This window comes from Microtus ochrogaster, unplaced genomic scaffold (genome assembly GCF_000317375.1).
Source record: "Microtus ochrogaster isolate Prairie Vole_2 unplaced genomic scaffold, MicOch1.0 UNK103, whole genome shotgun sequence".
NCBI classification, from domain to species: Eukaryota; Metazoa; Chordata; class Mammalia; order Rodentia; family Cricetidae; genus Microtus; species Microtus ochrogaster.
The window spans coordinates 343558-360280 of NW_004949201.1; the positions used below are offsets into that span (position 1 = coordinate 343558).

A 16723-nucleotide genomic window follows, 5' to 3' on the forward strand; every position below is an offset into this window, starting at 1 on the left:
TTTTTTTTTTTTTGATTTTTCGAGACAGGGTTTCTCTGTAGCTTTTGGTTCCTGTCCTGGAACTAGCTCTTGTAGACCAGGCTGGCCTTGAACTCACAGAGATCTGCCCGCTTCTGCCTCCCGAGTGCTGGGATTAAAGGCGTGCGCCACCACCGCCCGGCTAACTGCTTACAATCTTATTATGTAGTCCAGGCTACCCTCAAATTCATTATCCTCTTGCCTAAATTTCCTGAAGAGCTGAGTTTCTTTTTAAACGTGCAGGTGTTTTGCCTGTGCGAATGTTTGTGTACCAGGTACATAATTGACACCCATGGTGGCTATAAATAGAATCCCCTGGAACTGGAGTTACCGATGGTTGTGAGCCACCATGTGGGTTCTGAGAATCCAACCCAGGTCTTTTGGAAAAGCAGTCAGTGCTCTTAACTAGTAAGCCATCTCTACATCTCAAGAGTGGGGTTTCCTCCCATTTTTTATTTTAGGAAAGCTCTCATGTAGCTCAGATTAGCCTTAAACACACAACACAGCTGAGGCCAACCTTGAAAGGCAATCCCTTTGCTCAGGGTTGGGATTTCAGGTATGGACCACCATACTCGGCAGCTTTTCTTACTATTCATACCCAACAACTCGGAAGTCACTTTGGGCCGGGAGTGGGGGACTCACAGCGCTCGCTCTGCATGTAGCGGGTCACTCCTTCGAGGCTCAGCTCGTCCAGCAGACGCTCCTTCTGGGAGCCCAGGCCCAGGGTCTGGGAGAATAAGTTCCGCAGAAAGTCCACTGACAACAGCAAGAGAGACAGTGCCAGGTAGGCATCGGGCCGGGGCCAACCATGCAACCTACTATCCTCCCACAGGCAGCAGCCTCAGGTACCAAGTTCATTATTACACGCTTTAGACATCACTCCTGGAGGAGTCCTTCCCCAGATCCCCAGGCTCCAGATCACCTCCCAGCCCTCCTCCAGGAAGACACTTACTCTCTGCCTCTCCACCAGTAGCTCCTTCCTCAGTGTCCGAGTCTGAGTCCTGGAAGGGGCAGGTGGGATGGCCAAGCCCAAGAAGTGGGGTTAGGGAGGCAGGGAGGGGGAAGGGATGGGGGTGACGCCTGGTTCAAAGAGAGTAGGGCTCTGACCAGGAGGTGGCCTGGAGAAGCAGAGGGCCAGCATGAGGGCTCCGGGACAGGTGGCCTATAGGGAGGGGATTCACATCTCCTTGTGTATCTGACTTTCTAGGCCTTATCTTTTTTGAGATGGGGTCTCTCTGGCTGGCCTAGAACTGGCTATGTAGACCAGGCTGACCCAGAACTCCCAGAGATCCACCTGCCTCTGTCTTCTAAACTTAAAAGGTATGAACCACCATGCCTGCCCCCATCTTTTGTTTTGACAGGGTCTCACTATATATCCCTAGTTGGCCTAGAACTCACTATGTTGACTAGGGTGCCCTTGAACTCAAAGATCAACTTGCCTCTGCCTCTCTCTGACTTCTGAAATTAAAGGCACATGCCACCATGCCTGACTTGCTTTTTGAGATAGGGTTTTATGTAGCCCAGGCTAGCCTCACACTTGCTATGAGGTCTACATGACCTTGAACTTGGGATCCTCTTGTCTCCACCTCCCCAGTGCTAGGACTGCAGTGTGATGCTTCAGATCACGTCTACCATTCTAACCAGTTGGCCATCACAGCCTGATAATGCTAGGACTGAAGCGAGGGTTTCATGCACACTGGGTAACCACTGCCACTGGAGCTAGGCCTCCAGCCTGGGGGCCTCAACTTGTCCATGCGGATCAGAGGTTGCTGTGAGACTGAACAGTGAATCCCTTGGCCTCTCAGCTGCTCCTCTCCACTTCCCTGAGCCACCTGCCACAGCCATGCTACAGCCTAGGCAATGGTGATGCTGCTTCTGTCCCCATATGTGAGCTCTCAAGGCGACCCCACCTTGCTCCAACCATGTTCCAGAGTGGCCTCAGCATCTTCCCAAAGCCAGCTCCTGCTCCTAGTCCCCTTGCCAAATGGCCCTTAATTGGCTTCCCTACCCCACCCTGCCCTCATGCCAATTTCCCGTGTACCCACTCAGCCTCCTGATAGCCCTCCTCTTACCCCATCTCTCCATTCCAGAGCTCCGCCTGATTCAGTCAGTTCTCTCCCCTGGGGTACTGCTCTGGCTTCCTTGACTCAGTTTCCATCTCTGACCCTCCTCTTCCCCATATGTGTTGGCCTGTTTAGGGCAGTCCACCCCTTTTTCCTTTAAGCCCCCTCAAATCACAAACATCTGCTGAGTGCCATAACATCAGCAGCACAAGGGCAGGGGCTTGATGCCCAGCCTAGATAACAGGACTTCCAGAACCATCTGGCACTAAATGCATGCAGACTGGGTGCTAGGCTAGGGATGGTCTTGCAGTAAGTGTCAGAAACAGTCTGACCAACTCAATCAACTAACTGCTCAAAAGTCCCCAGACCACCCCTTCCCTACTATGCTTCCAAACCTCCTTTTCAAATCAAATCACTTTTTAAAAAAGATTCTTTTGTCATTACTGCTGTTTTGACACAGGGTCCATGTAACCCAGGTTGGTTCCAACTTGCTATGTTTCTGAGGGTGACCCCAAATTCCTGAGCTACCTACTTTTATTTCTGGGGGGCTGAAACTGCAGGAGTATAGCAGCACCACGTCTGACTCTCAAATGATTGCTTCCTGAGTTTTAAAGCTAAAAAGCTGGCAAGAGGGTGCACCAGGGAGACATCCTCGCCACTCAGCCTGACCGGCTGAGCTTGCTCCCAGGTTCCTCACGGTGGGAGGGGAGGACAGATGTCCTCAGATGACCACACATGCACTGTGCATCCTACCCACAGAACAACTAGAAATTAAAAAGAGACAGGTCTTACTATTTCGCCCAAGCTGGCTTCCAACCCACAATCCTCCCTTTTCAGCCTCCTGAGCCTTTACAGAATGAACAAATGCCGAAGCAAAGTCAAGCAACAGTTAAACAGAAAAAACTCCAGCGGCTTTCCCTGCATGAGTTTTTACGCATTGATATGGTAGACGTGGGTCTTGCCAGAGTATGATACTTCATCATGTTTCACAGACCTACCTAATTCTTTTATAGATTTACTTTTAATATGTGTATATGTGTATGGTTGTGCATGTGGAGTCAGAGCCCCTGGAACTGGAGTTACGGCCACTTGTGAGCTCCTGACTTGTGAGCTCCCGATATGGGTTCTGGGAATGGAGCTCGGGTCCTCTGGAGTAGCAGTATACATTCCTAGCCACAGAGCTGTCTTTCTAGCCGCCCACCTCATTCTTTATTGTGGCTCCATAGTAACACATTGTATGATGAACCACAGTTCATTGACTCCCTCTCCTGACGGCCACTGGGGCCTTTCTAGCGCTGCCCTGTCTGGAAAATGCCGCAATTGATACCCCCACATCATCTTTGTCACTGAGACCCCTTCTGACTGAAATCTTTTGGTCTGGCATTGAGTCTTATTTTAGGAGCCAGACAAGTAAGATAGCAGGGACTCACAGCAGGCTGTCCCAGTTCTGCTGTGCACTTATGGGAGTACTGTTGACCACAGCTTCCATACCTGCCTCCCTTTGGAGAGTGATCTCATAGCAATGGGCATGCTGGCATTCAGTGGTAGTAGGCACTGTCTAGCACAATGCTTCTCAGCCTGTGGGTGGTGACCCCCTGGGGCTTGAACGACCCTTTCACAGGGGTCGGGGATTAGACATCCTGCATATCAAATACTTACAATTCATAAAGTAGCAAAATGACAGTTATGAAATAACAATGAAAATAATTTTATGGTTGAGGGTCACCACGACATGAGGAACTGTATGAAAGAGTTGCAGCATTAGGAAGGCTGAAAACCACTGGTCTAGTACAGGAAGACAACCTGGCCCGCGGGGGTTCTGCAGGCATTGGCAAGTGTCCCCACACATCTTTGAGATGGCTCATCTACCTCCCCACTTTAGTGGACCCGTTTCCTATAGGTTTCAAGCCCTCCCCTTTCCCTCTACACTGGTTCGAGTTCCGCATCTGTAAAGTGTCCACGAAAGGCCTTATGCTCACTGGGATGCCAGAGAGACTAAACGAGGTCACGGAGACTAGAGTGCAGTCAGAACACCAATAAAGGACCACCCCGCAACAACTACCAAAAACATCTCCTCCTCCTCCTTGCTCCTTAGGTCTTTGCACTCTGCAGGGAACACCATAGCTGATCTTATTTAAGAAAATTCTAAATCACTTTACTTAGAACACTGCGGCTATATCTTGGTCTTGTTCACTAGCTTGCGAGCTCCTCCAGGGATGAGTTTCGCTAGACCCGTCTATCATCTCTGACCCACAAAGTTTGCTGTGCATTCCTGGAGTCCACCCCCCACCTTGAGACAGAGTCTCACTGTATGGCCCAACCTGTCTCAAATTTCTCCATCTTCCTACCTCAGCCACCCAGGCACTGGGGGTACAGGTGGAATCATACCCAGCTTCGGTGCCACTTTTACAATCAACCCTATAAAGTCATTTCCCCCACCCCATGAGATCTGTGAGTTTGGGAATCAAACTGGAAAACTCTCTTCCAGGTCCAGCACAAATGAGGTTCAGAAGGAATTGAGGAAGGGGTGGGCAACAGAAAGACAAGAGGACAATATGGAAGGGCAACCGGTGGTTGAGGCTGTGTATTTTCCCTTGACAGTCCCCAGAAGCCGCCATTCCCCAGGAGGTTGTACTAATCCCCCAGATGGAGTTAGGAATCAGGACCATAAGCCAAGGGCCCTTGGGTAAAAGCCTCCCCTTGCCACTCCCCCCAGTTTGGAATGAGGAACCAAATCCATCTCTCTCCTTCCCTCCACCCCTTTCCCCATCTCACCTGAGCCTCCTGCACCTTCCCTGCCTGCGTCTCCAGAGGGTCAGAGGCTGGGGAGGAGGGGGAGCAGACGTGGTTACAGTGCGGGGTAATAGTTAAAGGGATGAAGGGTTCATAGTGGTGGAGGCAACAAGAGGACCCACCAACCTAGTTCTCCTGGAGTCGGGGATGGTAATAAGACTGTCAGAGATGGGGAAAGGCTTATTTTAGAAAGGAAGACTGTGTGAGGAGGAAAGGCTGAGGGGAAGGTTTAGGAGGAGAAAGCAGGCGAAACAGGTCTGAAGGAAGACTTCAAAGTTAGGCAGGGCATGGTAGTGTGTGTGCCAGGCAGGAGAATGAAGGAGGGCAAAGTTTTTCATGAGAAGTAAGTAGGGATACCTCTGCTCAGAGTTAAGTGTGGGCGAGGAGATACAGTGGAGGTGGAGGTTTAGGAGAGGCACAAGAACCGAAGGAAAGAGACAGGGGCAGCAGGGGTCCCCCAACATCCTACAGTTGCCCCTAACACCAAACAACCTTGGCAACCGGGATCGTGGCAACTTTGGTCCTTAGCAACGAGGGTCCTCAGCAACCAAAGTGCAAGAAACGCGATCATTAAGAACTTGGCAAACGGACCCTTAAAAATCTCACAACCCAGAATCCCACCATCCTAGCAATACCGACCACTTAGCAACGGTCCTCCAAATCCCACTCCCTTCACGCAGCCCCTTTCTCCCACCCTACCGAGCCTGCCCTCGGGCCCCGGGGCCTGCAGCCCAAAGCCAGGCCCCGGCGCGGCCCGACCCTCCCACCTGGGCCCCCGACTCACGGTCCGGATCGGCCATGGGAGCGGGGTGGGGGCCCTCGGAGCTGTCACCGACTGCTCTGTCCCGTGACGGCACCGGAAACAAGGTCCAGATAAGCTATAGGACTACAACTCCCGGCAACCAACGCAGTCCCTCAAATGCTTTCGTACACTGCGCCTCTCACAGCAAAGAACTACAAATCCCAAAAGGCCTGGCGCCTTAAGTAGCCATATTGATAAAGGGCGTCTGGAAAAAGTGGGGAAACTCAGAGAGCTAGTGTCTACCTTATTATTCTGATTGGTTCTGGTGCTGTATAGGGGCGGAGTGTAGCTATTTAACACATTCTGATTGGGTAGATGAGGGGGCGTGTTGGGGAATTCCCAGCAGGGCGGAAGCACTGGAACGCACGGCAAAGCCCAGCGACAGGCGGGCGACCACAGGGGGCCACCCGAGGTGGCTGGGGCCATGGCTGGGGTCGCTTGCTTGGGAAAAACTGCGGATGCCGATGAATGGTGCGACAGCGGCCTAGGCTCTCTAGGTCCCGACGCAGCGGCTCCCGGAGGACCAGGACTGTGCGCAGAGCTGGGCCCGGAGCTGTCGTGGGCGCCCCTGGTCTTTGGCTACGTCACTGAGGATGGGGACACGTGAGTAAACCTTAAATTACTAAACGGAGCCCCAGGATCCTACCTGAGTCTCCATTAGCCTATGATTCCTGTGGCTTATTATCTTCTAGTTCCTAACTCTTGACTTTCGATGCTGGACTTCCTGACCCCTAACTCCCAAATACTAAACTGTGAGAAGACTAGTCTTACGTTCACCCACAGTCAAGTGTCTCACCTTTCTTGAATTGTAAATTTGTGCTCCTGTAATCCATATCCTACCTACTGATCCCCAAACCGGATCTGAACCTTCCCGACCAGGCCCCCGGACCTTTGTTAGCCCTCTAGTTCCCACACCTTCTGACCCCTTGCTTCCAAATGTGGTCTTTGATCTTAGCTACCCTTGTAATAAGCCAGATTTTGACTTCCAAAATTAGTCCTTGGCCCTGAATCTACAACTCTGCTACTTCCAGCATGGATCTGCAAATAAGAAATTGAGCTGCTGGGCGCAGTGGCACTCAGCACTTGGGAGGCAGAGGCAGGCAGATCTCTGAGTTTGAGGCTACTTGATCTACGAAGTGAGTTTCCGGCCAGCCAGAGCTACATAAAATTCAGAATCTCTTCCAGGACAGGCTTCAAAGCTACAGAGAATCCCTGTCTCGAAAAACTAAAAAACAAAACAAAACAAAAAAATCAGAATCTCATTTCCACGAGGATAGATTTGTCTGTTAACCAAATGTTCCTCCCAGACCACCGCCTTCCAGTGGCTGTTTTTAGCTGAGCTGGTGTGATGGTACACACTTGTAATCCCAGCCCTCCAAGGGGCTGAGGCAAAGAGGATCTCTAAGTCTGAGGATAGCTTGGGAGGACCTGGTATTGAAAATGAGGGGAGAGGAAAAGGAGGAGAGGAAGATTGAAAAATAATTTTAAGAATCAGGAAATTGTGCTTAGTCGCTAAGCTGGGGAGAAGGGACAGCTGTGGTGATGGTCTGTGTAAGGGATTGTACCCGGGATTTTTTGTCCTTTGTGCTCATTGCGTGTGCCCAGTGACTCAGTGCCTGACCCATGAGGGGAACACAATAAACACGAATCTTAAAGAACCAGGTGTTGTTTCCTTAATTTTCTTATTTTTCACTTTCCATTTTATTAGTTCTTGTTCCTTTATTATTTCATTCTGATCACTTTAGATTGAGATGTAGATTTTGTAATTTTCTTTTTCCTCTTTGATCTTGCTATTCAGCTGAGGATATAGACTTGAACTTTTCATCCTCCCGCTTCTAGCTCCCAAGTATACATCACTATGCCGTGAGTGTGTGTGTGTGTGTGTGTGTGTGTGTGTGTGTGTGAGATTAGAGGAGAACCCTGAGCTGTTGATTTGTTTTGAGACAGGGCCTTTCACTGGCCGAGCACTCACCACAGAGGCTAGATTAGCTGCTTGAGAATCTCAGGGATCCTCACCCCTTCTCCTTCTCTGAGACCAAGTCTCTCTGTATAGCTCTTGACTGGCCTGGAATTCACTGTGTGGACCAGGCTGGCCTCAAACTCACAGCAATCTATCTGCCTCTGCCTCCTGAGTGCTGAGATCAAAGATGTATGCCTACATGCTCCATCCAGGGATTGTGTGCCTTCGCCTCCCTAGTGCTGGAATTATAAGCATTTAAAACCACAACCAAATTTTTTTAGGTGTGTTCTGAACTAAGGTCACTGTGCTTTACCTACCAACTATTTCCCAGCCTTGTCCCCCAGTCCCCCCTCCGTTAACCCCTTTTTTAGTCAGTGTCTCACTGTACAGCCTGGGATAGCCTTGAATTCTATATATATTTTTTTTTTAAATCGAGACAGGGTTTCTCTATGTGTAGCCCTGGCTGTCATGGAACTCAATCTGTAGACCAGTAGACCAGGCTGGCCTGAAACTCAGAGATCCGGCTGCCTCTGCCTCCTGAATTATTTTACTTTATGTGTATAGATGTTTTTCATTTGCACACCTGTGTGTGTGAGTTGTATATGTGCTTGTTGGATCCACGGGAACTGGAGTTATGGATGGTTGTGAGCCACCATGTAGGTGCTGGAAATCAAACCTGGCTCTTCTGCAAGAGCCATGAGTGTTCTTAGCTGGTGAGCCATTGGTTCAGCCTCTAGCCTTACACTCTTGGTCTTAAACATGTGGTGTGTGCCCAGCTCCTGCTCTGCTGGGGACTGACTATGTCTGCCACACTAGCGCCTTACCGACTTACCTTTCCACTTTGCTAATGAGCTTTGAGCGCTACAAATATTCCCTGCAGAGAACTTCTGATATGCTGTGTTTTTGTTTTCACTTATTCGAGTATATTTTCTAATTTCTCTTGATTTCTCCTTTGGCCAGTAGATTATGAAGAAGCATGTTCATTTTCCACCCTTGGAGGAATTTCCAGATGTCTTTCTGTTACCGGTTTTGAGTTTTGTTTCACTGTGGGCAGAGAAAATTCTTTGCTTGATTTGCACTCTCTAGTTTCTCTTTCCGTGCTGGGCAGCAAACCCAGGCCTCTTGAGTGCCAGGCAAGTACTCCATCAGGAATGGTGTCCCATGGCAATTCATTTTGATTTACTGAGACTCGGTTTTTTGGCCCAGAAATTGACCCTGAGTGTTAGGTGCGCACTTATAAAGAGCTTATAAAATGGTGTTGGACCGGTAGCTCACTGGTTAAGAGCACTAGCTGCTCTTGCAGAAGACCCACCCAGTCCAGTTCCCAGCACTCACATGGCAACTAACAACTATCTATAACCCTACTTTCCAGGGGTCTGATGCCCTCTTCTGGCCTCTGTTAGTTAGCTCCCGTGTGCACGTCGTGTGCATCCATCCACTCAGGCACACATACACTAAATAAATAATCTGTGATTTAGAGGTAATGTTGATTAGCAGTGTTGTTCAAAGCTGGGTGTGTAATTCCAGCTCCAAAGAAGACTGAGGCAGGAGGATTCTCAAATTCAGGTCCAGCCTAGGAACAGAGTGAATTCAAGTCCAGCCTGGGAAACATGAATGCCAAGGCCCTGTTGCAAAATAAAGGGAACAAAGAGCCTGATGAGCGTGTGCTTCCCTGCATGCATGGAGCCTTCGGTTCCATCCGCTACTGCGAAAACAAGACAGCAACAACCACACACCCTGCTCTCCAAGTCTGCTGTCTCTTTGCTGATGTTTTCTGTTTCCTCGAACAGTTCGTGACAGAGACCTATTGAAATCTCCAAGTCTGTGGATCCATCTGTTGGTTTTCATTCTGTTAGCTTTTGCTTTATGTAATCTGGAGGTCTATTATTAGAGCCATAGTGTGTGTGTGTGTGTGTGTGTGCGTGTGTGCGTGTGCGTGTGTGTGTGCGTGTGCGTGTGTGTGTGTTTGTGTTGTCAGTCAAGCCTGAGGTGCAAATGTTAGGCATGTGCTCCCCAACCCACATCCCAGCCCCAGCCCTTGTTTTCCACTTTTTTGTATTTTGTTTTTTTGTGTCAGGGCTTCACTGTGGAGCCCAGGCTGGTCTTAAACTTGTGATCCTTCTGCCTCAGCTTCTGAAGTGCTAAGATTAGAAGCTGGGGACGTTATACCTAGTTTGTCTTTGTGTGTATATATTTGTGTGTGGAGGCCATTGGTTGGTGTTCGCTTTCTGCCTCATTTGCTCTTCGCTTTGTTATTATCTGAGATGAGGCTTCACAATGTAGCCCTCGCCGACCTGGAACTCACCTGCAGACCAGACTAGCCTGGAATTCACAGAGCCCACCAGCCTCTGCCTCTTTCACACATGCCACCATGCCCAGCTGTTCTTGGTGACCAAATCTCATTATTTAGTATTTGACCCTGCTGGTCTAGAACTCACCATGTTGCCCAGTCTGGCCTTGATGTAACAATCCTCCTGCCTCAGCTTCTCCAGGTACTGGAATTTGAGCTGGCTAATTTCCTTAGTAAACACTGGTTCTTTTTTTTTTTTTTTTTCCTTCGGAGCCTGTCTTGGAACTAACTCTTATAGATCAGGCTGGCCTCGAACTCACAGAGATCAGTCTATCTCTCCTTCCCAAGTGCTGGGATTAAAGGCATATGCCACCACTGCCCAGCTGAAGACCCTTGTCTTATCTCAGAACACCAACCAACCAAACAAAGTAGCTCCCATCCCTGACTCCCGGACACTGAAATGTTTCCAATGGTGGCCATAGTTTGTAGCTCCTTGTTTATTGACCTCTCCCTTTGTCCCCAGGGCCCTGCACTTGGCCGTGATACATCAGCATGAACCCTTCCTGGATTTCCTCTTGGGCTTCTCTGCCAGCACTGAGTACCTGGACCTGCAGAATGACCTAGGCCAAGTGAGCCACTGGGGATGGTCACTTTAGGGAGCCGGGTCCAGGATTGTCATTGTGGCCCTAACCCCTGCTCTCTCTCCCTGTAGACAGCCCTGCACCTAGCAGCCATCCTGGGGGAGGCATCCACGGTAGAGAAGTTGTATGCAGCCGGCGCAGGAGTGTTGGTGACTGAGCGAGGGGGCCACACCGCGCTGCACTTGGCCTGCCGCATGAGGGCACACACGTGCGCATGCGTGCTGCTCCAGCCCCGCCCCAGACGCCCAAGGGATGCCTCAGATACCTACCTCACTCAGAGCCAGGACCATGCCCCAGGCACCAGCCAAAACCCTGTTGTTGTGAACCCTCAACCTAACCCAGAGGACGAAGAGGAGCCAAGTGATGAAGACTGGAAGCTGCAGCTAGAAGCAGAAAACTATGAGGGTGAGGGCCCTGGGCCCTGGGAAGGACGAAAACTCCCTGGCTATTACCTGACTTGAAACCCAGCCGCTGTGCTTATCTGGCATACACAGAGCCTGGGTTCAATCCCCAGCATAAACTGGGCGTGGTGGCACATGCCTATAATACCAGCCCTTGTAAGTTGGAAGCAAGAGGATCAGGAGTTGAAGGTCATCTTTGGTGCTATCTAGCTAGTTTTAGATCAGTCTAGGTTCAGGAGACCCTGTCTCACACACCCTTCTCAGGGCAAGGCTATATGTGCCTATAATCCTAGCACTTGGGTGACAGAAGCCTGAAGTAGAAACATCATGAGGTCAGCTTCAGCCTGTGCTACATCGTGAGCCCCTGTTTAAAAAAAAAAACCTGAAAGCAAAACCAGCTCCTAAAAGCAAAATCATCCTAAGTCTCCAGAAGTCCCAGCTTCTGGACCAAAAACCCCAGGAGTATTAAGAATTGATACACAGGGCTCCTCTTCCCCAGATCTGGTCTTCAAACCACTTGCATCCCAGACGGCCAACCTACAGATCCAGAAATGCCCGGATACAGTGGTTGAGCCTGGACTACCTACCTGCAAGGTTCCTTCCCTCCAGAACTGTTTGTTCCCAAGTGTAAGCCTCTAGTTCAGCCTAACTGGATTGAGAGGATCCACCCCACACACTCCTAGCCCTGGGCAGAGGGTGCAGAGTTCACCCTCCTCACTCAGGCCTCATGGGAAAAGAACCTGGCTTCTCCATAAATAGGCTGAGGTCACCTGATAGCCAGTGTCCCCAGTCCTTTGTGGGACCTCTATTGTTATTGTCCTTGTTTGTTTTATTTATGATGCTGGGGACGGAGCTCAAGAGCTGTTCTTTGTGACTTGGTTCTGTTGGTCCACAGAGTGAGTGCTCTCATTCCGAGTCCCTGTAGATCCCAGACACCTCACCACTCAGGCTTACCCTGCCAGCATGCTGACATCTGAGCTCAGGCCCCAAACCTGGTACCCTTCCCTCGGGTCATGACAGAGCTGAGGCTCCTTAACTTGTCATCTGTCCCCAGGCCACACCCCACTCCACGTAGCTGTCATCCACAAAGATGCAGAGATGGTCCAGCTGCTCCGGGATGCTGGAGCTGACCTCAATAAACCGGTGAGCCACCGTGGTGGGCCAGTGTGGGGGAAGCCACTGTCCCCTGTGTGCTCTCACTGACTGCTCTGGCACCTCCCACAGGAACCTACGTGTGGCCGGACCCCTCTGCACCTGGCGGTGGAAGCCCAGGCAGCCAGCGTGTTGGAGCTTCTCCTGAAAGCTGGTGCTGACCCTACCGCCCGCATGTATGGGGGCCGCACCCCACTTGGTAGCGCCCTGCTTCGGCCCAACCCTGTCCTTGCCCGCCTCCTCCGTGCACATGGAGCCCCTGAGCCTGAGGAGGAGGAGGATAAGCTTGGCCCTTGCAGCAGCAGCAGCAGCAGTGACAATGACAGCGACGACAGAGATGAAGGCGTGAGTCAGGAACGGGTATCCCCTGGAGGGGTCGGAGTAAACAGGCAATCAGAAACCTGGCAGATGCTGCCAGGGACTCAGACAAGGGACACAGAGATGAGGGGAAACTGTCATAGACTTGGCAATCTGTCATGGTGGCAAACACCATAGCCTTGAATCCTGGGATTCAGGAGGCAGAGGTAGTCTGTGAGCTTGAGGCCTGCAAGGGCTGCATAGTGAGACCCTGTCAAAAAGGAAAAACAAAATTGCACAAAGACGAGCTAAGTTAGACTTCCTCCAGAGGCGGTCATGAGCGCAGGCAGTGAGGGTCTGAGCATGGTCAGAGTGGCCGGAACACTGATGGTCGGGAAAGACCTCTGCCAGCAGTGAGGGAGCATTACTGAAGAACACAGACAACAGCACACCCTTGTATAGGGGCCGGCGTAGCATGAGGAGGGCTGATGGTGGGTGAAGGCAGAGGGGCATAGGGAGAGAGCTGTGTCAGGTGACTAATACCCAGGGCACAAAGGGGTCGTGGTGGCAGAAGGTGGTACTAAGAGCCATGACCTCCAGCATGGTGCATTCAGGGTGTTAAAGGAGGGGCAAGGGAACTCAGGCGTCATGGCCAGGCCCCATTAGGCGCTGTGGCCTTGGCAGTGGGCAAGGTGGCAGCTACCTGACTCCTGTGCTGTCCCTCTCTTTTCCCAGGATGAATATGACGACATCGTGGTCCACAGTGGCAGGAGCCGAAACCGGCTACTTCCCTCCCCAGCACCCAAACCTCTTCCTGATGACCCCAACCCCACCTGACTTAAGTTTTAATATTAATATAATTTACAGTTTAATAAAACTTTAAAGCTGACAAGCAGCGCCCAGCCTGATAGTGCCTTCTGCTTATTTCAGGTCCCGTCCCTCCAGAGCCACATGTGAGCCACGGTTTGCTTTGTGCTTTATTCACTCAGGGATGGAGGGGTGGGGTGGGGTCCCGAGTCTGAACCAGCCCTCGCCCCACTCAGACTTCTCTCTGGCTTGGTTCTCAGGCACACCCTTGCTTCCCAGCCCCTGCCAGTTGGTGGGATGGGGGCTCTGAGCTCAACAGTCCTGAGCCTTAGGGCATACGGGAAGGGAGGGGAGTGGATGGGGGTCAGCCTTCCCTCCCAAGTGCCTCTCCCAGCATGGCGGTGGCCTTCTTTAGCTGCTCCTTCATGCGCTCTAGCTGCTCCACATCGTCTTCCTGGGGGAGATCAGAAATATGGTTACCTCTGTGACCACTGTAAATCACTGGTGGCCTGAAGTCCCTTCCTAGCTGTCTGTCATGGTTAGTGATGGCTACCATCTTTGCTCCCCCAAACCCCAAAGCTCTGTTCGCCCACTGGACCGGCGTGGAGGTTCACATTTGATCCTCTGCCTCTGCTCTCTGAGTGCTGGGATTACAGATATGTATCATCACAGCTGGTTTATGTAGTGCTTGGAAATGAATCAGGGCATTGCATGCTAAGTATACATTCTACCACAGACCTACATCCCAGCTCTGGGTGACCCATCTGTGATGTGATGGCCATTTTGATTGCTGCTCCCAATTAAGGTTATATTTAATCAGTTAAAAAAAAACTTTATGTGTATGGGTGTTTGCCGGCATATATGTCTGTATATCACCATGTCTTCCTGCTGCCCCTGGAGGCCAGGAGAGGGCATAGGATCCCCTGGAAATGGAGTTGCAGAGTCACTAGGTGGATCCTGGGAATTGAACCTGGGTCCTCTGAAAGGGCAGCCAATGCATTGAACTATTAAACCATCTCTCCAGCACATAACTAAAAAACAAGTTTATACATTTATTGTGGGCGTGTATGTGCACATGCATATCCGAGCATGTGTGGGGCGGTCAGAGGACAACCTGTGGGAGTCAGTCCTCTCCATCCGCCATGCAATGCAGGACCTAGGGATTGAACTCAGGTCACCAGGCTTGGCAGCAAGTGCCTTTACCCACTGAGCCATCCTTACTGGCATGTGGAATATATTGGACCTTGCATGGCTTAGCCAATGGTATCTGTCACTAGCCTAGTGAACCAGGAGAGTAGCTGCTGGCTTCAGTGGGAGCTGACTTACTTGGTACAGACTGGCGATGATGCTGATGTTTGTGGGTAATTAGTGGTGTCTTCCTGGTCACTGTCCTTGCTTGGGCGTTGCTACCTAATCTTGGTGCATACTTGGTCACTGACCCACTTCATGGTGGGTTTCATTGTGGCCCAGCACTAGCAGGTGTTAGAAGAGACCTCCTTGGGTGACCCTGGAGTGGCCCCACCACTCACCTCCTGCTCTGAAGCCGCCTCCTCCTCTGCCTCTTCCTCCTGCTTGGCCTTGGTGCCCGGCTGCTCCAGGCGGTGACGATGGCTCGAGGACTCTTCGTGCCTTTCTCCCCCCGCCATCTCACTCCCCTGCCACAGACTGTGGCCTCCACCCAGCAGGTGCATGCCCTTCTCCTCTGCCTGAAACCGGGCCGTCTCCTCATCGCTGGCCTTCTCAGCCACCCGCTTCTGGGGGCCCCTGGCACCCTCTAGATGCTTCCACATATGCTCGAAGGTCTTCTGTGGCTGCCTCTTCTCTTCCTCCTCTTTCTCCTCTTCCCGGTCAAGCTGGCTGTGGAGCTGTGTATGGATGGCCTGTTCCTGCACCTCAGACTTGTGGGTCCTCTCTGCTGCTTCCTCCTCTTCCTTGTCCCTTATCTCCTGGCTGGACGTCATCTTTCCAGTCTCCTGCTTGTTGAAGTCCCCACCCAGTAACTTCTTCTCCTCAAGGGACACACAGCCATGGGGCTCTGTCTCGAATATCTCTAGCAGGGAATGATAGGGTTCTCTTTGTGCAGCCAACTGAGAAATGGGGTTGCTCAGGAGTTCTGGGTCCTTCCTGACATCATGAAAGGGACTGCTTGGCACTGGGAGGGGGTGTCATAGGCTGTAATTCTCGGCTCTAGTCCCTGTGCTGTAGCCAGGCTCTTTCAGGTGTGTGTGGGGGGGGAGGGTAAGCAGCACCACACTGACCCCGGGGCCTGGGAACTTTCCTACCATGCACTGTGGGCCAGTAGGAAGGTGGGGAAAGATGTTGGGAGCCCGAGGGGAACTAAGGGATTCCTACCTTTGTGGAGCAGAGCTGTGCAGAGGCCTCTCTGGGCCTGGCCCAGTGTCAGCACCTCCATGACCACCTCTGCTAGACAGCGGGTTAACTGGGGCAAGGATGAAAGGTTAGAGGGAGGTCAAGGGCAAGGGAGTTGGGCAAACAGAGTGGCTACAGGAGAAAAGAAAGAGGTGGGGATCCTGGGAGAAGCTGAGCAGAGGGGACCCAACAGGATGGGGTGGGCAAAGAAGGGCTCCTCTCTCACCTCCTCCTTGGAGGGTCTGGGCGCCAGGGGAACCGAGGAGGCTGTGGAGGGATGAAACAGGTACTGTCCGTGGTACTAATCCCAACTCCTCCGTTACCGCAACCCACCAGCCTGGCACCTTCCAGCTGAGCTGCCCCCGTGTGTAAGCTCAGCCGCCTGTCTATAGCCCGGCCCCAGGTATACTGGCCTGCCACCTAATCCCTCTGTGGGCTCTGGACTCACCAGTCCCCAGCAGCAGTGCCAACAGCGGGGGCAGCAGCAGCAGCGCTGCAGAGGTGGGTGCAGGGCGCAGCATGGTGGGGAGTCCGGACCCTGGACCTCTCCGCTGGCTGAGCAGCCAGCCAGTGCCAGAGCCTTATAACCCAGGTGAAGTGGCCCCAGCGGGGGAGAAAATGACGTCACCACCCCCTCCCTGGTTCAGGGAGAGGGGACAGCTGTGGGGCGCTCCAGGACCCTCAATTATTCATGGGAACCCACACTCAAGCATGCACACCCCTCCAGGCTTCTGGCCCAGGAACATGGAGTGGGGGTGGGGGAAAGGCTCTCCCAGAGACTTACTTGGGAAACGGGCAACTCTCCTTTTCTCAACTCTTTCCACATCTGGAAAGTAGATCCTCCTAAATCTACTTCCTAAGAGGTGCGCGCTCCTTCTGACCAAGTCCCTGCTCCGCTGGCCACCAGCTGTGCAGTGCTGGGACAATTGCTTAAGCTTTCTTACTTTTAGGAAGTTTTGGTGACAACCCACTCCAGAGCTGTTGGGTGAGGATATGAGGAGTTCTGGGTAGTGTTCTCCACTGGGAACTTTACAGGGCTGCATGGCACCCCAGCACCACGTGTGAGTGTGTGTGCACACGAGGGAGCTGGTATCTTCCTCTGTTGCTCTCCATTTATTTATTTATTTAT

At 51.8% G+C, this 16723-nt stretch overlaps 3 protein-coding genes across 4 annotated transcripts in view; 1 reads left to right on the forward strand and 2 right to left on the reverse strand.

Moving 5' to 3' along the window:
- Window positions 1-5758, reverse strand: part of Sirt2 (sirtuin 2) — a 25807-nt gene extending 20049 nt beyond the window's left edge. The window contains exons 1-4 of one of the 2 annotated variants that reach the window (XM_005371265.2): window positions 5659-5746; window positions 4857-4903; window positions 971-1019; window positions 661-774 (exon numbers count right to left, since the gene is read on the reverse strand). In XM_005371265.2, the coding sequence (XP_005371322.1) occupies window positions 661-774; window positions 971-1019; window positions 4857-4903; window positions 5659-5674 (226 nt within the window). In that variant the 5' untranslated portion in view covers window positions 5675-5746. Of the gene's footprint in view, window positions 1-660; window positions 775-970; window positions 1020-4856; window positions 4904-5658 lie in introns of both variants that reach the window. The other variant, XM_005371266.3, reaches the window with a different exon arrangement.
- A 249-nt stretch (window positions 5759-6007) lies between these two features.
- On the forward strand, window positions 6008-13317 carry Nfkbib (NFKB inhibitor beta). Its single transcript, XM_005371268.3, has 6 exons — window positions 6008-6279; window positions 10450-10555; window positions 10639-10972; window positions 12023-12111; window positions 12193-12465; window positions 13153-13317. Exons 1-6 carry the CDS (start codon window positions 6101-6103, stop codon window positions 13252-13254), a joined length of 1083 nt encoding a protein of 360 aa, XP_005371325.1. The 5' UTR covers window positions 6008-6100; the 3' UTR covers window positions 13255-13317.
- A 271-nt stretch (window positions 13318-13588) lies between these two features.
- Window positions 13589-16115, reverse strand: Ccer2 (coiled-coil glutamate rich protein 2). Its single transcript, XM_005371306.1, has 5 exons — window positions 16043-16115; window positions 15821-15861; window positions 15577-15664; window positions 14754-15274; window positions 13589-13678 (listed from the first exon to the last, which is right to left on the reverse strand). Exons 1-5 carry the CDS (start codon window positions 16113-16115, stop codon window positions 13589-13591), a joined length of 813 nt encoding a protein of 270 aa, XP_005371363.1.
- Between the last annotated feature and the right edge of the window lie 608 nt (window positions 16116-16723).